The 23,466-nt window shown below is 30.1% G+C and overlaps 2 protein-coding genes and 1 pseudogene across 2 annotated transcripts in view; all 3 read right to left on the reverse strand.

Moving 5' to 3' along the window:
• LOC126893577 (uncharacterized) overlaps nucleotides 1-2,276 on the reverse strand; it is a 14,837-nt gene extending 12,561 nt beyond the window's left edge. Inside the window, exon 1 of the mRNA XM_050663916.1 lies at nucleotides 2,113-2,276. Within this exon, the coding sequence (XP_050519873.1) occupies nucleotides 2,113-2,148 (36 nt within the window). The 5' untranslated portion in view covers nucleotides 2,149-2,276. The remainder of the gene's footprint in view (nucleotides 1-2,112) is intronic.
• An 11,023-nt stretch (nucleotides 2,277-13,299) lies between these two features.
• Nucleotides 13,300-14,104, reverse strand: LOC126899013 (uncharacterized; annotated as a pseudogene).
• A 1,762-nt stretch (nucleotides 14,105-15,866) lies between these two features.
• On the reverse strand, nucleotides 15,867-19,750 carry LOC126899076 (uncharacterized). Its single transcript, XM_050673651.1, has 4 exons — nucleotides 18,662-19,750; nucleotides 18,132-18,442; nucleotides 17,407-17,603; nucleotides 15,867-17,107 (listed from the first exon to the last, which is right to left on the reverse strand). The coding sequence occupies exons 1-4, from the start codon at nucleotides 19,748-19,750 to the stop codon at nucleotides 15,867-15,869; spliced, it is 2,838 nt and encodes a 945-aa protein (XP_050529608.1).
• Between the last annotated feature and the right edge of the window lie 3,716 nt (nucleotides 19,751-23,466).

Consider the following 23,466-nt stretch of genomic DNA (forward strand, 5'->3'; position numbering starts at 1 on the left):
ATTTCTTTCAACGATTTTGTGTCTGTTCACAAATCGTATCTAGTCGAAGACATTACCCTTCAAAATTGAAAAAATTTCCCTCGTTCCCCGTAAATGGGGGAAACCTCCAAAAAAATTACAAATTTAAAAATCGTTAATTTTCGAAATTTTTTACTAAAAACTGCCGTAACTTTTTCAACAATGAACATATCAATATATATTTTTTTTTTATAGATGCTTGATGTCTTTACCTATCACTTGGTATATTTTTTTTTGTAAATTTGACCTTTTTTCTGCCCACAGGGGGGATTTAAAATGACAACTTTTTCACAAAAAATTAACTTTTTCAACTTAACTTTTGAAAATGTTCCGAAAATACTGCGTCCTTTAAACATATGTCAAATTAAAGCTTATGTCATGTACTATAAAATTAAAAAAAAAATTTGTCTCGACGACCTATCTCCTATTCGCAAATGGCTACCGTATTCAAAAATATGCTATTTTCGTATTAAAATTCTGGGTTTGTATTTTATTTTATTTTAAAATATCTTATTAGGGGAATTCACTGACTTTCATGAATATTATATAATTTAATTGACATAGAATAAAGTTCATAAGACATAAGAAATTAAACTTATTTTAATTTTTTTTGCTTTTTTAAAGTCGAAAAGTAACTTGTAAATTTGAGTTAATTTAAATAGCTAATTATATCATGCAAAGAAAGTGACGAACAGTTGCCGAATCGGTAACACTTGTGTCCTTCAAGCATAGGGTCCGAGGTTCAAATCAGTCTGTGGCTATTAACATTTTGCATTTTTTTTGAGTTAGAATAAAATTTTCAAATTATTTGATATTTATCTCATTTAGATTCAATATCTTCAATAAATATAAAGGATCCTATCACTATAGTTTCCCCTCGTGAGAAAAAATTTATATTCATGTTATATTATTTTACTATGTAGTTTTTTTTGTGGCTACGATTTATTTTGCCAACCCTCACTAGACCTACTTCTTTCAACTATACGACAAATGATTACATTTCGTATTTAGATTAAGTTATTACTCTTAAAAATCGAAAAAATATTCCTTATTCAAATAAAAAGTAGCTTAACCAGATTTTTCCATACAAACAATTAAAATCATTAATTTCTAATATTTTTAAAGTATTTATTGTCGAATTAGATTTGATATGATAAAAGTATTCAACTACAAAAGTAAATAATTTTACTTTGTCATTTATTAATTTTTTAATTATATTTGTGTGTGCTACTTTTTGAAATTAAATACTATCTACAGATTTGCATTTTTATTATTATTATTATAATTATTATTATTATTATTATTAGATTTGGTATAATAAAACCCAGCACAGTGGGGTCGCGGCATAGTGGAGACGTTGCATAGTTGGGTCCAGTATAGACTTTATCTGACAGTGATTAAAATCACTATCATAAGAAACGCTTCGATGCATTAGTAAAAATTAATTAAGTAAAAAAAATTGAAAAAATTTCGAAAATAAGGGATTTTTAAATTTATAATTTTTTTGGAGATTTCCCCCATATACGGAGATCGATGGATTTTTTTTCAATTTTTGAGGATAATGACTTCAATTAGATACTATTTGTGATAATTTGACGTATCGTTGAAAGAAATCAGTTCGATGAGAGCTGAGAAAAAGCGGTAACAGATACAAAAAAAAAAACACACATCATAGTAAAACCAATACCTTCTCAGCTTCGCATCAAAACTAATAATGGTTACATTTTTTGGGAATTTTTCCAAGATAAGTAAAATATTTCGAAAAACTATAATCCTCTAATATCAACATTATGTTTCAATTACTGATGGCAGAAAATCATGTAGTATTGTAAAAACTTGCTGCTTTTAATAATAAAAATAATAAGGAAAATCAATATTGTTTTATGTTATTTTTCTATAGAAGTTCAAGATCTATTCACAGGCAATAATTAAATATCAGTAGCAAGAGATTGGTTGAATACATTCTATGTAATTATTGATAATAACAAGTAATCTAATCTTTTAATAATTGAGAATCGGTTTGATCTCATTACTTTACTTACTATCGTTTAGATTGTATAAATTTAAATAAAAAAAAATAGTCGTTATACTTACAAAAGCAAAAATTTGTTGGATGTAAAATGAATACATTTGGTTAATATAATTTATTAATAATACAGTTAATTTTCATAAATATACATAAATTTTCATAACTATTTTGAAACGTTCTTTATTTAATACTTCTTTTTCTTGGTATTACGTTGGATTGTTAAAGATCGTTATTTTATAGAAAAGAATAATATATTGTTTAATTTATGTACAAAATATGTTTTTAAAGTAGTTGTGACTATTTGTTTAAATTTATATAATTATTTGTGTCAAAAACAATCGTTTCTTTCAATTGCTTTTGAATACCTGTATTTGCGTACGTTTACCAAGTTTTTAGATATGTACAAATAAAATTTATAGAAAGGAAAACACAATTTAATTATTATATTCGTGCACAATTTATTGATTTTCTTAAGTTAGTGTTTAAATGAAGAATCAATATATTTTTCTTAAGTTATTGACGTAATATTGTAACATTATATTTAGACAAAAAGAATATTGTTGTTAGAAACACCTATTATTAAGGAGATTCTATCAAGCAATATGTGAAAGAAAATTTAGATCTCTACTGAATTTTTATAATTTTGGGTTACTATATTAAAAATAAAAATGATATTATTACCTATAAGACAATGGTTTAATATGGAAATTTGATGTTTCAAGTGAAATTATAGATATTTGAAATTAAAAAACTTCTTAAAAATATGATTTATAAAATAAGATTTATATTGTTCATTAGTGTTCAATTATACTATCAATATAATTTTATGCAAACTCATCTTATTTTAGAATTATTTTTAAAAACTATTTATGAAATGTAAAACTTATTTATATATTATTGGTACTTAAATATACATATATATATATATATATGTATTAACATTCGACAATACTACTTAGTATTAGTATTAATATTTTATAATATTACTTATCCAGGGGCTAATTGAGAGAATGTATTAGAAAAAAATTCAGTCATCATCGCTATGTTTACCGATCCAACCCCTTGAAATATGTTGTGCGCTCAAATAATATAAAGTGCAATTTACACATATTTATACATGTATAGTATTAAGCGTTTAGCCTCAACTACAAATAAATGTAGTTAATTAATAACACTATTAAACCTATGTTCTCACCTGATATTTTACTTTAACAATTAAAAATAAAAAATTTTTATACTTTTTTTTAATCATAATTTATTAAGAAACTATTTGTTATAATTATGTTCTACGTGTCGTATAGAGATCCGCCGTTTTTTAATGATAAATTTCTTATGCCATTACTTAGAATTACAGGAATTAAAAATAGTCTAAACATTATAATAATATTACATAATTAAAACAAGATAAAATGTATATAACACACTCAGAGAACAATAAGTAATACATGGCAGTAAAGACTTATTGTCAAAAATGTACAACCCAAAAATGAGATTACCGATGGTGCTCTTGGGGTACTCTCCCCAACAATGCAATCCATTCATACACTAAAACATATTTGTTTCCTTTTTAAAACAATTAATGCAAAGTTAATAGTACAAAAATCTCAAATATAATTACTTCCTGGTCTATAAACGAATAGATCAAGATATTATAATCATATTATAGTTATAGCAAACATTACAATGTTAAATAAAATATTTTAATTCCCGCTTTAAAAACAATAGACTATATTACACTCCCTTATGTTGAAATAAAAATATGTTCTTATATTAAAAAGTAAATCAAAACCGCTATCAGAGGATGATCAGTAGAAATAAAAAATTTTGATTTTTTAATAGCGCAGTGAACATTAAAGTATGACTATTTTTTATTTAACACAATGAATCGCTCATATTATTCATTAATAATTTAATGTATGTTAATTTAGAATCGTTATTCATTGTTCACAATCACGTTCACTTATTTACAATATATTAACACCAATGTATTTACTTTTTTTTTTTTTTTTTTTTTTTTTTTTTTTTTTTTTTTAAAAAANTTAGTAAGTCACGGTTCCAGTTTCGTTTTAGTCGACGTGTTGGGTTATCCGGTAATGTTAAAGTGTGCATTCTTTTTATTAAAGGGTTTGAGTTTGTGTTTAGTTTGGTGTAAAATCTGTTGTAGTGTAAAGTAGCAAGTTCGTTGACTGTTTGAATGTTAAGGTCCTTGTGTAAGTTGTTGTTTGTCACATACCAGGGTGCTCCGGTAATTAGTCGTAATGTAATATTTTGAAAGGCTTGTAAAGGTCTTATGTTAGATGGCTTTGCTGGTCCCCATATTTGGATTCCATAAGACCATACTGGTCTGATTATTGTCTTATAGATAAGTATTTTTATTCTGAGGGGTAATTTGGATTTAAGCAGTGGGCGAAATAGATGAAGTCTGGTGTTGGCTTTTTTTCTTTTGTCTTTTAAATGAGGACCCCAAGTCAGTCTTTTATCCAATATTATGCCAAGGTACTTAGTTTCGTTTTTAGTGTTAATTACTGTATTGTTAATTTTTATAGGTGGACATTTTTCGCAACGAAGGGCGAATGTTACGTGGCTTGATTTGGTGGCATTAATTTTAATTCTCCAATTTTTAAACCATGTTTCAATAATATTTACATGCGCTTGTAGGTGTTGAGCTGCTTGATAAATATTACTATGCGTGGAGAGTATGGCTGTGTCATCAGCAAATGTAGCAAGAATAGTGTTATCAGTCTGGGGTATGTCCGCAGTAAATATATTATAGAGATCAGGAGACAGGTCGCTTCCTTGGGGTACGCCTGCATGGATTTTATAGTTAGGAGAACTTGCACAATTTTGTCTCACTGTGAACTTTCTATCTTCGAGGTAAGACTTGATTAACAAATATAAAGACGCTGGAAATATATGTTTTAGTTTGAAAAGTAATCCTTCATGCCACACTCTGTCGAAGGCTTGAGCTACATCAAGGAATAGTCCGGTGCAATATTCACGCTTTTCTAATGCTGAGGCTATTGTGTCAGTCAACCTATGAACTTGATGAATCGTAGAGTGTCTTTCACGAAATCCAAATTGAGTGTTTGGAAGAATGTGGTGCTCGTGTAATATTGGTCTGATCCTTTTTAGCAGCAGTTTTTCAAAAAGTTTGCTTAGTGTTGGTAATAGACTGATTGGTCTGTATGACGTAGTCAAGTTTTTTGGTTTCCCTGGTTTTGGAATCAGAATTATTACTGCTATTTTCCAAATTGATGGAAAATAAGAGAGTCGCATCATACTATTATATATGTATGTAAGTAGCATTAAACCTTTTCTTGGTAAGTTCGTCAACACTTTATTTGTGATGAGATCATGCCCAGGAGCTTTTCCTTTTGGTAGTTTTTTAATAGTTGCTTCAATTTCTCCAGGACTAACTGGCTTAAGAGGAAGAGACATAGGTAAAGGGCAATCAAGAAAGTCATTAACAGTATTAATATGATTTGAATCGGGTACAATGTCCTCATGTGGTTTAAATGTATTAAATAGATGTTCGGCAAAAGTTATAGCTTTTTCTTCGTCTGAGATAGCAAGAGCACCGTTTTCTTTTTGAATTGGAGGAATAGTTTCTTTAGTTTGAGTCAGTCGTTTTGTAGCTTTCCATAGTGATTTATCCCCGACATTGAGTGATTGAATGTAATTTTGATATTGGGCTGATTTGAATTTTTGAAGTTGGTTTTTTAGATTATTAGCTAGTTTGTTATAAAGTTGTTTGAACGAGGGGTAACGAGTATTTTGCCAAATGGATCTTATTCTTCTTTTCTCAGTGATAAGAGCTTTTATATGAGTTGGAAGTTCTACTTCATTTCTACTATTACTCTTACTTAACGAGGATGAACTGTTTGCTGAGATCTTAATTAGTGAGACAAAGTCGCGAGCCGCATTTTCAATGTCTTCGTGGGTTTTAAGTGGAATTTTCAAGTTAATATTTTTGTCCAAATTGATTTTGAATTTATCCCAGTTGATAGGTCCTTTAGTAAGGGATGGTCTTGTATTATAGGAGACATCTCCACCAATAGTTAGTATAACGGGTGAATGGTCACTGGTAATGTCACAAATATTTTCTATGCTTGAACTTAGCTGGCTTGGAAAATTTGTTACAAAGAATTCGAGTATATCAGGGTTTCGGTTTGCGTGGGTAGGCCAATAAGTTGGTCCTGTTGGTGAAATAACTGAATAGTGTTTATTATTGATTACTGTAAGCAAATGTTTTCCTCTTTGATTATTACCAAAACAACCCAACCTTGGATGTTTGGAATTAAAGTCCCCTCCCGCTATAAATGAATGACCTAAAGAATTGAAAAATTGGTGGAAGTCATCTTGACGTAAACTATTGTAATTTGGAGGGCAATATACCGCGGATATGGTGATTGGTATACTATTGATTTTTATAGACACACTTGAAGCTTGTATAGATAATTCTTGGTATGGACTTATTTCTTCGTGTTGTATGTTTTTTGAAATGTAAATGGCAGAACCAGCATGAGCAGTGCCATCAGGGTGATTAGTTTTGTATAGTGAGTAGTTATAAATGTTAAAGTAATTGTTGTCAGTAAAATGAGTTTCACTTATCAGTGCTATGTCAATTTTGTTATGGTTAAGTACAGTTTGGAATTCATTTTTATGCTGATAAAGACCATTAGCATTCCAGAGGAGTATTTTGATGTTAGAATTTTTTGATGTAGACATATTAGACATTTTTTAAAATTATTTTATTAATTACAGTGGTTAATAAGGATATTAGAGGGTTTATTAAGGATTTTAAATCAGTTAGGAAAGAGGAAAGTTGTTTGGTGAGTTCGTTGTTGTTAGTATTGGTTGTTTCTATATATTGTGGTTTGTTTGAATTGTGTTGTTGAGTTACTTTTGCGTAAGAATTGCATGTGTTTGGTTCGTATTCGTTAATGTTATCTAATTGGGTGTTACCATTGGGGACCTGTACATTATATAAATATTTATGATTAAAAGGTTGATTGCTTTTTTGAAGTTTTGAACTGGGTGTTTTCCGTTGTTGTTCATTTTTATACACGGGGCAACCTCTATAGTTCGCGGGATGAGCTCCTCCGCATAGTACACATTTGGGTGGTTGGTCTTTAGTTTTTTGACAAACATTTGTCAAATGTGATCCGTCACATTTAACACAGCGAGGTTCATGATTACAATATTTTTTAGTATGGCCAAAATTTTGGCAACGAAGGCATTGTATTGGATTATTATTAAGTATAAGTTCTTCAAATTTGATTTTTGAGTGATAAATAGTGTCGACTTTGAAAATTTCATTATTATTTGTATCGGGTTCAAGATCAACAAAAAACATAGAAAGTGGTTTTTTGGTGTATCTTTGCAGGGCATTAACGACTTGTTTAACTTTAAAACCGAGTTCAGTTAATTCATCTTGAATAATTTTGGGGTCTGTAGAATAGTGTAAGTTTTTTAGTACAACGCGAAATGGTTTATCTTGTTTGACTTGGTAAGTGTGAAAATCAACATTTTTTTGTAATAGGACTCGTACAATTTTTCGATATGAGTCTGGAGTTTTTATTTGAAGTTTTAAACCAGATGTGTTACTTTTACAAGTAAATTCATCGATATTAATAATTTTTTTAATCGCCTCGCAAAAGTTTACGTAGTTTAAATCAGATTTGATAAATATTGGCGGCGGTTTGGGCGGGGTGGATTGGTTTGCTGGTTCTATTTCCATGTTATCAGAAGTTGTTTGAAGAGGAGTGAACCGGTTTAATACTTTGATATTATTAGTGGAAGTACCGCTGTGTTTTGCTATAGGAGAGGAACCGGGTGTATGTGTGTGCGGTCTTTTATTAGATGATAAAACGGTTATCCAGTCGTCGTCTGACTCGGAAGTAGTGGTTTTTTGTTTTTCTTTTGTATTGCTGAGTATTTGAGAACGATTTACAATTGTTATCGGAGTTATCGGAGCGTTAATAGTTCTAGATGACGGCGTTGTTGGCGGAGTGCGATTACTATTATTCATTTTGAGACGATTAGTAAAATATTAATTTCTTACCTAGATCCCGAAGGATCGTTAGAATGTTGAATTTTTTTTTTTAAATCTTGAATTCGTAGATTTAAATATTTTAAACAAAACTAAATTGAGAAAAAACGATAGAGTTAACGCAAAGTTATAGTAGAAAAGTAGCGGGAGTGAAACACGAGACATGTGAACTCCGTGGCAGCTGAAGGCTATCTATGTATTTACTTTATAAAGTACATACTTTATTAATAATTTTTTAATATTTAATTTGTTTTACTTATCATAAAAAGAATGCAATTGATTGGATAGATTTGTGAATTAAAAATTATTGTCCATATTTGAAACTCAAAGTTATTATTATTATGTGTAAACAGTATGATTGGTTTATCATAAGCCATTCGATTATTCGCAAGATAAATAATGTATTGGAAAAAAAATTTTAATTTCCTTTGGTAACATATATTTCTTGATTTATCAGCTAATAATGACTTTTAAAAATCATGCCTTATAACTTAAACGGGCGTAAACTTTATGTTTTTTAATGATAACATACATACTTAACTAGCTTATAAAATTGAAAATAATCTAATTAAGGAAATGATTAGTCGTAAACAACCTGTCAATCAGTATTTTAGAAGTTGTAAACAATTTAAGATTATGACTGGAGGTGGGGAGCGGGTGTTGCTATTTTTATCACTAGTGATTTCCCGCTCATACTCTTCCTCCCGCTTAGGTATAAGAATGAGAATAACTTCCTATGTAATTTATATCCGAGTTTAAGCGTTCGTTTAAACAACCACATCAATTTAATTTTAAACAATAATTTCGAGTCATGTCCATTTTATTTCCGTATTGCAAAAATTGTATTTATCAAAACACGGAAAACAAAGTAGAACTACACTCTTAAAAACAACAATTTATTTCCATATTTATATGAAGTAGCGAATTTTCACAGAAAGTTTCCACCAAACGCACTTGTAATTAGATACACAAGCAGAGCAGCGAAAATTTTATACGTTATGTGTATTACTTTTACGAAAGTCAGTAAGGTCAGAAACTCAATGACTTTGTGAAAATGAACTGGAAATGAAAAACAGTAATCGTTTATTACTTGGGTTTTGTGAAAACGTTGTACTTTCTACGCACTTAAAGCACATTAGTACACACTTTTTTCTCAAACTTCAAATTTTTATGATATATTTAGTACATACAAACATTTTTTAAAATTAGGTTCCCTAACACAAATAATAAACCTAGAATACGTGTATTTTTATACAATTTCTAACTTTGTAGACTTCTAAATCCCAAGAAAATGGTTTTAAATATTTGAAATTTAGTTGAAATAGATTATTTATCAATTGGCGATTATACAGTGTGGACGTATTTTTTACTTCTCTTCTTATCTTACACTAAATATTATAATTTGTTTAACTAACCTCCTATTTAAAGTTTTATACTTAATAAAATGTCTCAACCTTTAAATTGTGCGGCATGTTTGACCCGCTTGCGGAATTAGATGTGCCTGTAAAATAGTTGCTCTGAAGCTGTTCATAGTAAATGTTCGGGACTTTCAGCTGCTGAGTTAAAATGTGTAACGATGAAAAATAAATCTTTAAAATATTTCTGTATGGCTTGCGATCAAGGACTTAAGGAACTACCTGAATTAAAAATTCTTATAAAAAAATTACAAACGGAAGTTGATGCACTTAAAAACTCAACGTCACAAAATTTAAAAAAAGAATCTGACTATGAATTTGTTATATTGTATTGTGAAATTAATGAGCGCAACAGGCGTGCAGCAAATCTTATCTGTTATAATGTCTGAAGCACGCATTGCATATGATCGCGATCAGGTAAATGTCATTCTACACACTATAATCAACGAACCTAATGTTACAGTGCCGATACCGATAAAAAATTTTCGTCTTGGCCCGTTATCAATCTAATAAACCTAAACCTTTATTGATTACAGTCAATTCTGCATCTGAACATTTGATATCATTAAAAATAAAAAAAAGTTTTTATTTTGTTTTCCGTCCATTTCTTTAAGCTCAGATCGTACTCAATATCAAAGAGAAAATTTAATAAAACTTCGGGGAGAATTATCGACGCGTATTTCAAATGGTGAAATTGGATTGACTATAAAATTTGTTAAAGGAGTACCAAAAATTGTACAATCATCCGAAAAAAATGACTATAATTCACAAAAATCTTTTAAACTTACAAGCTTTCGATCAAAATGTATGAAATCTTCGGACAAAACTATTGTATTTTCGTGATTCTGTAAATAACCTTGAGTGTGATTTGTTGTTTTTATCTGAAACGTGGCTTAATAATAATATTAGTGATGCTGGACTAGGACTAGTTAATTATAACATTTTTAGATCTGATCGTGGTATAAGTCATGAAACAAGAGTTTTAATAGCTATAAGTAATAAATTTAATTGTGTTCATTTACATTCAGAAAATATTAATAATATAAATTATATATTTGTATTACTAAATTATAATAATAATAAAGTTTTATTAAGTTGTGTATATTTTCCACCTAATACTAGTAATGAAAGTTACATTTCATTTTGTGACATAGTTGAAGATACTATATCTTCTTATTTCATCTCAGAAATAATAATCTTAGGTAATTTTAATTTACCTGGTTGTGTGTGATCAATAAATAACCCTATGCTAAATACTTTTGCTAATATTATTTTTAATAGCCTTATAATTATCTTAATTTAAAACAGCGTAATAATATTACAAATTCTCATAACAATTTATTAGATCTGAATTTTACTGATTTTAATATATTGAACTCATTTAAAGGTCTATCTTTAACACCGATGTATGATGTCTATCACCACCCTTTAGAGTTTATAAACTCACTGAATATATCTTTTATTACTCCTAGTGATGCATCAATCCTATTTTTTACAATTTTAACATATGTAAACTAAGTGATATAGGTGCACACCTCTCAAAAATAGATATTATACAAAATTTCAACAACTTAAATTTAAACTCGTCAATCGATAAGTTATATGAAATTATTTTGTATACTTTTGATATTTATGCCCCTAAATTTAAATTCAATCCTAACATAAATTGTAACATCACATGGTCAAATCCAACCCTCAGAAAATTAAAAAAAGAAGCTCACAAAAAATTTAATATAACAAATTCTCAACAGGATTATTCAACTTTTTCCGAACTACGGAAAAAATGCAAATCATTATATAGTCAAGTTCATGCAAATTACATAAAAAAAATTGAAAATGGTGTAAATGTAAATCCTAAATCATTTTGGCATTATGTCCAGTCCTTCAGAACTAATATATCAAATAGACCTAATACACTTTATCTTGATACAGTTGTATCTAAAAATATCAATGAAACAACTGAATTATTTGCAAAATATTTCTTTTCTGTTTATACAGATTTTTCTAATAAAATTGATTTATATGATAGTTCATTAATTGAGAGCAATTTCAATTTAAATTCTTTGCATATTTCAGAATATGAAATTTATGATATGTTAGATTCATTAAGTGTTTATGCAGGTACTGGCCTTTTGTCATTTTTAAAGGCTTGTAAGTCAGTTTTAGTCAAACCACTACATTATTTATTTAATTTATCGCTTTCTAGTAGATTTTTCCCAAATATTTGGAAAATATCTTATATTACTCCAATTTATAAATCTGGTGATAAAAGTAATATTCAAAACTACCACCCAATATCAAAATTATCACTCATTCATAAATTATTTGATGCCATTATTACTAAAAAGTTGACAAACATTTTAATTAATCATATAAATCCACACCAGCATGGTTTTTTGCCTAAGCATTCTGTTTTAACAAATCTATTTACCTATCAAACGTATTTATTGAATTCAAACGATAAAAATTATCAGGTTGACACAATATATATGGATTTTCAAAAAGCTTTTGACAAGGTTAATCATGATATTTTGCTAGTTATATTAAGAGCTCTTGTGGTACATTTCTTTCGTGGATTGCGTCATACTTAACAAATCGTTCTCAGGCAGTAAAACTATCTTTTCATATTTCTGCTGATTCTCACGTATATCAAGCGTCTCACAAGGAATGCATTTAGGACCACTACTTTTCTTAGTTTTTATTAATGATTTTTCGCAGTTAATAGGTAGCGATGTTAATATATTACTTTTTGCAGATGATGCTAAATTATTTTATTCAGTAAAATCTTTTTCAGATGTCGAAGTATTACAAAAACAATTGTACAAATTTTTTTGGTGGAGTATTAAAAATTGCTTTCCTCTAAACATTTATAAGTGCAAAGTAGTTTCATTTAATCGTACAAAAAATCTAATACTATTTAATTACAAATTAAATAATATTGAGTTAAGTAGAGAAATTGTTAATAAAGATTTAGGTGTACATTTTGAATCGGATTTATCTTACATATTTCATCACTACTCACAATTAAATAAATGCTATAAAATGTTAGGCTTTATTAACAGAAATACTCAAGACTTTAAAAAAATATCCAGTTTAAAAACATTTTACTGTTCCCTAGTTCAACTAACTCTGGATTTTGGCTCTATAATATGGTCTCAAAATCTTTCTACATATTCAAAAGACCTTGGTAGGGTACAATATAAATTTCTTAAAAGAATAGCTTACTTATCAAATTCAAATATATCTAGTGATTCATATAGTACTATTCAGGATTCTATTGATTTAGATTCACTAGATCTAAGAAGAAAACTCTTTGATGTTCTATTTATTTATGATCTACTTAATGGTCATATTAATTATTCACATCTTCTGGCTTTAATTGGAATACGGTTGCCTTTTTTAACTCTAGATCATTTGATCTATTTTTTATTCCTCACTATCGTAAGAGTTTGGGTGCAGTTAATTCAATTAACTCAATATTGAATAATGTGTGTGTTTTTTAATATTCTGGCTCTTTTTAACATTTTTTACATTGAAATAGCCATAAAAGTAGAAGGACATAAAAAAAATTGTTTTAACCTAATTATAGAATAAATTTAAGAAAATTTAAGAAAAAATGAGGTGGTCGTGCAACCACTTCTGGATGATTTAGTATGGATTGACCCCACTGGAAATGTTGGCGTTACTCTGAGGTAAGTAATTTTAATAAAACTCTATTTCGACTTTTTATACTTAAGTAAGGTATATTATGCTATATAAATAAAAAAATTATATTTAAATACAATTTAAATTCCATTACTAAAAACATCCATACTATATTCTTCGGCATACGACGAATTATCTGTAGTCGTGGAAGATGACGATGATGATGATGTTGGATTTAAATTCATCATCGGAATTTATTGCTGAGCTAATAGAGTAGAAGACATGGGATTCAAGATTTGTTGTGAAGTTATTGGAGTGGATGCTGAATAAGTGAGCTTAAAATTAATATTTGGATTTAGTGATTGAGGTATTGTAGTAAATAGAGTAGATATGTGGCTAAAATTCATATTCGGGTTTTGTTGATGAGGTATTAGAATAGATAATGGACGTATTAGGAAATATGTGGCAGATTGGTGATATGGAGATTGATTTGGAAAACTGGATTTCTAAGATATAGGATAAAAGGGATAATTTTGTGGAGATGATGATGCTTTTCTTATTCTTTTAATAATGTTCAAAATTTCACAACGAAACTCTAATTTTTAGTCTTCTGTAAAATTACTGATAGACTGTAGTACACTTTCAAAAAATGACCTGTTCGGATTATTTTCTTGAACGGCTGGTATAAGAGCAGGTATAGGAGCATTTATAAAATCCAATAACGACGCCGCTACGTTTACGCTTTCTCGTAGAGCATTGGGTATAAGGAGTAGGGGTTTCAGTTCCCTCTAGTTCTGATGGCTTTAGTTCATAAGAATCTTCCTATTCATCGTGTAAATTTGTCTGAGTCTTTATTGTAGCACCAGCAGTTCGTAAAAATGACTGCTGTCGAGCATAAATGTATCATCTACCCAAGTCAGCAGCCTGTCCTGATATCGATGTCATCGAGAGACGGTTGTTTTACCAAATATGTATTAGATACGTTAATGTATCAGGTAAATGAAAAATGAATAATAAGTTTTATTTATAATTAATTACCAACAACATTTTTTGTATAACTAGAAACAAACGTGTCTAAACCACTAGAAGCAAATAAATGGACTTGTGATCATTTAGTTCATGTTACCATCTTAGCCACTATTTGGATTATTGGACTGAGAAGGTATTTAATTATTTCATCGATAAACCTTTTGTATGGTTTATTGATGATATAGCTAAAGCCTCCTCAGTTGATGCAGAAATATATCTGAGGTCGTTGTATCAAATGTTATACATCATAATATCTGAATACGGTCACATACATAGAATCATTAATTTACGATATTGTGATAGTAAAACATATGAAAAGCGTTTGGTAACTACAAATTATTGGTTAAACCTAATGTATCATTTATTGCTAGAAACCACTAATAAATTGGATAAACGCGTGGTATTGAAAAAACTATATTTGTTAGAATCTAAGAGTCCTGCGGGTAAAGGGAAATAATTTAAATCTGTCCACTAGATGGTTCAAAATAGCAAATTCACATGAATATTTAAAATTTTTCACTTAATTTTTTTAAATGTTCCGGAAATACTGCATACTTTAAATATATGTTAAATTAAAGCTTACGTTACATACGATAAGTTAAAAAACATGCTATTTTTGCGATTAAATGTTATGAATTTATAATGTTATATTTTCGATTTTAAATTCCTATAACTTTTCAAAAAATGTATGGATTAATACAATTATTTTGTAAGTACTTCATACATATTCTTTTTATCAGATTTAGATTTTTTTTTTAATCAGACCATTACCCCTTGTACAGATAAGGTTCAAAACTTGAAATATATGTATAAAAAGTAAAACTTTTTCTATTACAAACACAATTTTGCGCACAGATCCATTTAAATAATTGATCATCACAATAATGACATTTTATCTGTGGTGGTAAATTAAATAAAACATACTATTTTGATTAATAGATATTTTATCTATGACATATTTGTGATTGTAAAACTATCTTCGTCATATACGAAATCATGTATATCATCATCAGTTGTGCATACAAAATAAATAAAATCATTATTTACATTATGAGATAATACAGAATAAAAATTGAACTTTAAGTAATTTTTTTGCCCAAACAATAAATTATGTGTGCTTGATCGTATTTTAGATATATACATTTCGTAATTGTTTCTAATAATATCTAGCATTACAAGGCCTTCTTTTATTGCATCTACATATTTAATACCTTGTTCAGACGCCATAAAATTTCTTGATTCGTACAAAATGTCTGCCAATATATTAAATTGAGAAACATTTTGTGTTTTCAAATATTTTACGGTGTCTTCAACGTCATTGATGCTCAATGGAAGATGCATTATGTTGTGTTGTTTATATAAAAGACAACATCAAATAGTTAAACAGAAAATAAGTCTTTATTGAGAAACAATATAATTGTTAATGGTTGTGTGTCATTGATCGCACTCGCGAGTAGTGGACAATCCCCACTACTAATTTATATAATATTTATCAATACGTAACACCTCTTTCCTTATAAAATTATAATACACTTATATTTTAAATATTTATTAACATATAAATAAATGGTGAAATTTGATGAGAGAGTAAGATTTAGTTTTTAGTTTACTGTTTATAACCAGATAGATATTCATTCATATAGACAGAGATGTTTACATAATGTAAAATTATTTGTTGTCATTTGTAGTCGGATGGAGAGAAACGCTGAATAGGTTTTTTAATTCTAACAGGTCGGGGAGATTTATTGCAGAGCGGTACGGTTGATTCTGTGTGGTCATTGTTATCTATGTCAGTATTTTCACCTACGGAGGATAACGAACCGCTTGTTTTGTTTAATGGCCAAATTTGGTCGTCGTGGCTTGTCCACGTGGGACCTTGATCTAATGTAACTTTGTGTGTTTTGTCACTTATGTTTTCAGTGACAGTAGCTTTTTGCCAGTTTTCTCCTGTGTTTCTATAATCTTTTACTAGTACACAATCACCCTCTTTTACGTTTATGTTTCTATTCTCCCCATATTTTATTTGAGAAATTTGACTGTCTACTACTACTTCATTAGTGCCGGGTATTAGCAAATCAAATATTGTTCTAGTAGAATGCCCTAACATTAACTTAGCTGGCGTCTCGTGTGTTGTTGTTTGCGGTGTGTTTCTATGCATCAGCAAAAATTTGTTTAACTGGTTTAAAGAGAACGAGCATTTTTTTAAGAATTGTTTAACGATTTTGACACCTGATTCAGCGCAACCATTTGACGCAGGATGAAATGGTGCTCCCATTAAATGTCTAATACCTAATTTTTTACAGTAGTTTTCGAATTCAATGCCACTGAAACATTTTGCACCGTCAGTTGTTATTGTACGCAGAATTCCAAAACGAGCGAACAGCTCTGAAAATTTCGTAATAACAGTTTGCGCAGTCATGGAGTTAACCGAAAATGCCTCTAACCATTTTGAAGTTGCGTCTACGAATATCAAAATAAATTTATTTCTGTGCGGCCCTAAATAATCACAATGCACCCTAGTCCTTGGCCTTTGTGGCCATCTCCACTGAGTAATTGTTGATTTCGGTGGATTTGGCCTAACGTTTGTACATTCATAACAATCACGAACCATATTTTCAATGTCCTTGTCAATTGTTGGCCACCAAAAATATGATCGTGCTAAGCCTTTCATACTGGTCATACCTATGTGACACGAGTGTAATTCCGCTAGGATATTTTTATGAAATTTTTGCGGAATTATAACACGATAACCCCACAATAAACACCCTTGTTCCAAAGTTATTTCATTTTTGGGTGTGACATACGGTTTTAAATCGTTGTTAAGTGTAAAATCGTCACTCCATTCACCTGTTTTTGTCGCATGTAGGACTCTAGACGTAATTTGATCTCTATTTATTTCAATTTTAATTTTGGACCAGTCTAATGGGAACGGTGAATTTTCATGAATAAAATTTAAATGAACGCTGTCTTCATCGTCCACGTTTTGTTATTAGAATAGTCGATTTTAATTCTCGAAAGAAAATCGGCTATATTTTTTTCCGAATTAATATACTTAATGTCAAAGTCGAACGATGATAAAACATATGCCCATCGTTGTAAACGATTTGCTGCGTAAATTGGAATACCCTTTTTATCTCCGAATATGTGTATCAATGATTTATGATCACTAATTAAAGTAAATTTTTTTGCATAGAGAAAATCATAGAATTTTTGAATACCAAATATTATAGCTAGTCCTTCTTTTTCTATTTGTGGAAACTTACACTCGGCATCAGATAGTATTCGTGAAGCAAAAGCTACTGGTTTTTCAGAATTATCAGGGTACACATGTGATAAAACTGCACCTAGTGCATACGAAGAAGAGTCAACTATTAGTTTAAGTGGTAATTTTTGATCAAAATGTGCTAATGTGGGCCTTGAGATAAGGATTTGTTTAATTATTTTATATGCATCGTCACAATTTGATGACCAGTGCCATTTTATGTCATTTCGTAGGAGGGTGTATAACGGTTTTAATATTTCAGCTGCGTTTGGAATAATTTTCATGTAATACGTAATTAAGCCTAAAAACGATTTTAATGTCGATTTGTTTTCCGAAACAGCCGCGTTTCGGATTGCATCGATGTGTTTTGTTAAAGTGTGTAAACCTTTTTCATCTATTCTATGACCCAGATATTCAATTGATTTTTAGAAAAACTTACATTTCTTTAACTTTACCCTCAAACCACAATTATGCAAAACATTCAATAATTTACCTAATCTTATGTTGTGTTCCTGAATTGTACTACCCGCTATTATTATGTCATCTTGGAATACCCCAATACCATTAATTCCTGCTGTGGAAATTTCCGTAGCTTTTTAGAATTCGCCCGATGACGATTTTATTCCAAACGGACTTCTAGTATAACAGAAAAGACCTTTGTGTGTATTTATTGTGATGTACTTGCGATCCGATTCTTTGATAACCATTTGTTGGTAACCGTCTTTGAGATCTATTTTCGAAAAATATTTGGAGCCACTTATATTTGCATATAAGTGTTCAATTTTGCGCAGGGGATATTCTGTACCTTTTAACACAGGATTGATCGTAATTTTAAAATCACCACAGATTCTAACTGTACCGTCGAATTTTAGTATTGGAACTATTGGTGTGGCCCATTCACTATAATTAAGCGGAACAAGTATTTTGTTTTTAACTAAACGATCGATTTCCGTTTCTACTTTATTTTTAAGAGCTAGAGGAATTGATCTTGGCTTAAAAAATTTTGGAAACGAATCCTTTTTTATATTGAGTGAAATTTCATATTTGTTAAAAGTTCCTATTTCATCTTTAAATAAATCCTCGTATGAGTTTAATATATTATTCAGATTATTATCTATTTCCACATTATTATAAATGGGTGAATAATACCACCTTTTTCTATCACGTATATGCACATTTTAAATTCTTTTTCTATTATATTTCGCATTTACTTCTATTTTACCTATTGGATTTATGTTGTTTCCAACATAATCAGAGAGGGAAATGTCATTGTTTAACATTGTGATATTACTGAAAAGAGCAGAATACATTTTATTTGAAATTACACTATGTAAAGATCCTGTGTCTATTTCAAACTTAACATCTACATTCTCTATTAATAAATTAGTTGTAAATGGTTTGATTCTATTTTGAGAATTAGTTTCTATCAAATTAAAAAATGTATCAGACAAGTTGTATGCAACTGCCTGATCGTCTACTGTTTCATTAAAATTTTCAGTTAAAAATTTAGTGTATGAACGGTTATCATAGTTTTGCTTAAAACTCTTACCATTTTTGCAAATAGGGGCCAAATGACCTTTTGAATTGCATATTTTGCAGCTGTAATCCTTGTATCGACAGTTTCTTTGTAAATGGTTTGAGCGGCCACATACTCCACACTTTAGTTTATCCGATGGTTGACGATTGACTTGTTTATTTGGGTGAAGTTGCTTTTGATAGTTAAGTTCCGATTCATTTTGTTTCCAAGTATTTTTTTCCCTTATGGTAGCTTCCTTAATAGTCGCAATGTCCATTAGATTCGCATACGTGGATTTTAGATCAGATGCGTCTTCTTCTATTAGTCGGTCTTGTATTTTTCCGGGACTCATTCCTACAACGAATATATTTCGTATAACAGTGGTTAATTCTGACGAGAATTTGCACTTCGATCCAAGATTTTTGACACGAGCGCCCCATTCTGCCACCGTTTCATCAGTACGTTGTTTTGCCAGGTAAAATGTATGTCTAGCTGCGAAGTATGATTTAACCGGCTTGTAATATTGTTTTAGGAGCTTTAACAATGTGCTGTATGTTTGAGTGTCTGGTGTGCTAGGTACACATAAGCTATATAAAATTTTATGAATTTCTTCACTGACAGACGATAGCAATATGGCTTTCTTTTTTACTTCATTTTCGATTCCAATCGCCAAAAAGAAATTTGTCAATTTTGACTCGAAAATGGTAACATCCATTCCCTGTTCAAATATACCCGGAGTACCAATAACTTCATTGAAACTCACTGTTGGTTTCGTATCATTCATTTTTGTTCAATATGACAATTTTCACTGCACTTTTTTTTTTTATATATATAAATTTATGATTTATATTTAATAGTTAATAAAATCACTTCTTTAAATAGTATGATCTAAGAAACGTTTTCCTCGTCGCCAATTTGTTGTGTTGTTTATATGAAAGACAACATCAAATAGTTAAACAGAAAATAAGTCTTTATTGAGAAACAATATAATTGTTAATGGTTGTGTGTCATTGATCGCACTCGCGAGTAGTGGACAATCCCCACTACTAATTTATATAATATTTATCAATACGTAACACATTATATAAAAGTTTTACAACTAAAATTAATAAAAAAAATATGTACATATCGAACTGTAGAGTAAAAGATATTATAATAACTTACTGTGATTTTTATTCTCAAACAAAAAATCCAATTAACTGTCTCTTTTTCTTTTTATGGCTTTTACGGACCATTTAGGTCCATTGCCGTAACAACCACTTGCCTCCATTCATCTTTATATTGAGCTAGTTCTTCTCCGTCGTTTACTCCCAATCTTGATGCATCTTTTGTAATCCTGTATTTCTACCGCTGTTTCGGCCATCTTCTCGACCTTCTTATGTCCGGTTTTCAACTTATGGCCAATCCTATAGGGCCTTTGGACCTCCACACATGTCCAACCCATTCCATTCTACTACTCTTAAGGACTTCAATTATGTTGCTTCTCTATACAGTTCTTCTACTTCTCGGTTTTTCTTAATTCAAAGTCCCCTAAAACATTTTTTTTGGCCTAAATATCCTACGTTTGAAATAATATCCTCTACATTATGTTCCCTGAATTAGAATATACTTTATATAGTAGTACATAGTACATTATACATATATAGTTTATATAGTACATCATAGGTATAGCTTATTAGTACCAGAATAGTAACATGTAAATAATATAATATTAATTTTACTATATACTAGTAACATAATAATTTATTTTCTGGAATCTATAATTTTATTTTATTTTTCCATGCTCCTCATTAACAAATGCTTGTCCTCTTCTTAGCAAAACATGACCTCAACTTGGTGACCACTGTGCATGTTCCGTCTATGGTTGATCATCTTCATCCCAATCCTTAAAACCCTGGCTGCACCAGTAACATAACATTTGTTTATTTTTGCAATTGCCTAAAAAAAAAGAAGACATACGCAATATACCCAAATGATAAATGTAAATTTCATAATACTAAATATAAATTAAAAAAAATTATATCTGTGTCATGAAAAGTTGTAAGCTAAACTCATCTTAACAGCCTAACTTTACAAGAACCCCGAGGAGAGTCCACCATGGACGAGGCAAAGCCAGAGCACCATAGGTTTAAACCTTATCCTAGGGGGAAAGGTTATAGATAATAGTGATACTTTAATACAATTATTTAATATTACAAACAATTTTTATCTTAGCATAACAAAAATATATAAAAAAGAATGGTAAATAAAATCACATATTAAAATGCATTAAATATATGGTTCAAGCATAATAATAAGAAATCATTATCATAAAAAACACTACAATAAAATATTTAAGTTAAGAGAAACGAAAAATAAAAGTAGTGATGAAATTATGGCCAAAGATTCAAGAAGAAAATATATATACAAGATATAAAAGATATAAGGTAACTCCATCAGTCATAAAAATATATAAGTTGAAAGTTGTTTAATTAATATTACTCCAGTCGATAAAATGCTTCTTAATTCTATTAAGCATTATGTCCACAAAAGTGCAAGACAATTAAAAGTGATTTACCACAATCATGTATAGCAAGCTGTATACAAACAGTCATGCATACAACGCCCTAGGTATTCTCTCAAAAGAATAATTTACTTTATTATGATAACTAGTCTATCAATTTTCATAAATATAATATTGAGGAGTCGATTTAATTAATCAACCATATAAAATGGATTTCTGAGAATAAAGGAAAAACGTGAGCATGACAGATGTGCCAACGCATGTGGCAGAGTATAATGGACATATCACCAACGTCAACGGGTAACCTCAACATAAATGTATAGGGCCCAATTAGATGTTCACCATGTCCACCCAGACGACACCCGAGGAACAGCTAATATATGCTATATCGTGTTCCTAAGTTGATGCATCCAACGGATTTTTACCGGAATCATCACGAGCCATTAGCATTTCCAACCGCGTGCCGAGTTCTAGATATTAATACGTTGGACAATGAATTTCGACGGGGAGATTAAGAGAATTAACTAAACCGTTACCACGTTTATTAATGTTTGATCGTCGACGTTGAATCATCGTTTAATTAAAACGGTGAAATTGTTACGTCAATCTTTTATACGTGATGTTTTTTGAAGCGCAAACATCTAAGTTACCGGTTTCTAACGTCTACTTGGATAAATCTGAGTCAAAACGAATGAAACACGGTCCCTTGATACCGATTTTATACGTCATATAGTTTACGGACCGTCTAATTGTGGTAAAACAAACCTAATGTTTAATTTACTGACGATAGAAAACGGTTTAAAATTCGAAAACATATATCTCTTTACAAAGACTCCGGATTAACGCAAGTATAATACAATTTTAGAGAATATTATGAATAACGTAAAAGGGGTTAACATGTACGTTTACACCGATAACGATCAAGTAATATCACCGGAGAAGTCAACTTCTAACTCCATATTTATATTTGACGACGTCGTATGTGAAAAACAAAACAACATATCATCGTATTTTTTAACACGCTTATATTAGTTTCACGTGTATGCTGTTTGTTGTTTGTAACTCACCACGCGCCACGTGTTATTATTCTCGCGTTTCCCGTCGTCTATGGCCTTGAGACTAGACTGTCGTCTCACCCCACCCCGCTCATCAGTCGCCGACAACAATATTTTCCTGTACAATTTAATTTTTGGTTTTCGTACCCGCACATGCGTGCGTCTCATCAATTATATATATAAACAAATTTTTATTGTGACACGGCCCCGTCACTCGTACCACCTTTATCAGCCGTCGCCCTACTATGAGTATTTTTTTTTATTGACCAATACCACCCGCGTGCCATACGCTTCACGTATATATATTTATACATTCCTACCGCCGCTGCCGCCGTTTATGCCACAGGTATAGCGTTCCCACCGCGCACCAACAAAATACGGCTATACCTCGTGTATGATACATTTTCGCACTTAAGTCGCCTTACTATATATATATAAATATATATACATATATTTATCCACTATTTCTATATACATGTATCTATATTAATATTTATATTCATTTATATATTCCTACAGCCGCCGCCGCCGTATATACCTCACGTATAAAGTTCCTCCCGCCACGCCCGCCCACAAATCATGGCTATACCTAGTGCATGATACGTTTACGTACTTAAGTCGCTTTACATTTATATTTATATATTCTAATTACTATTAAAATTTATATATTAACACGATTTATTCTCACTAAGAGATATAAAGTGTATCATTCCGATTACGGGGGTTCAGGGAGTGGGCAATTTGCGCGCCTGATGCTTTCTTTGAATGTGGTAGCCGATTCTCAGACTCCCTCTACGGAATCGAACCCTTAAATCCCGTTACCCGTTACAACCATGATATTGATAGTAACTACTATCATAACATGAAACTAAAAAGTTAAAAATGATTTTTAACTTTTTAATTCGATGTGCTTTAAAAACGTGTTTTTTTAGTTTTTTAAAA

Source organism: Daktulosphaira vitifoliae, unplaced genomic scaffold (genome assembly GCF_025091365.1).
Source record: "Daktulosphaira vitifoliae isolate Bord-2020 unplaced genomic scaffold, ASM2509136v1 Scaffold_1, whole genome shotgun sequence".
Classification (NCBI taxonomy): domain Eukaryota; kingdom Metazoa; phylum Arthropoda; class Insecta; order Hemiptera; family Phylloxeridae; genus Daktulosphaira; species Daktulosphaira vitifoliae.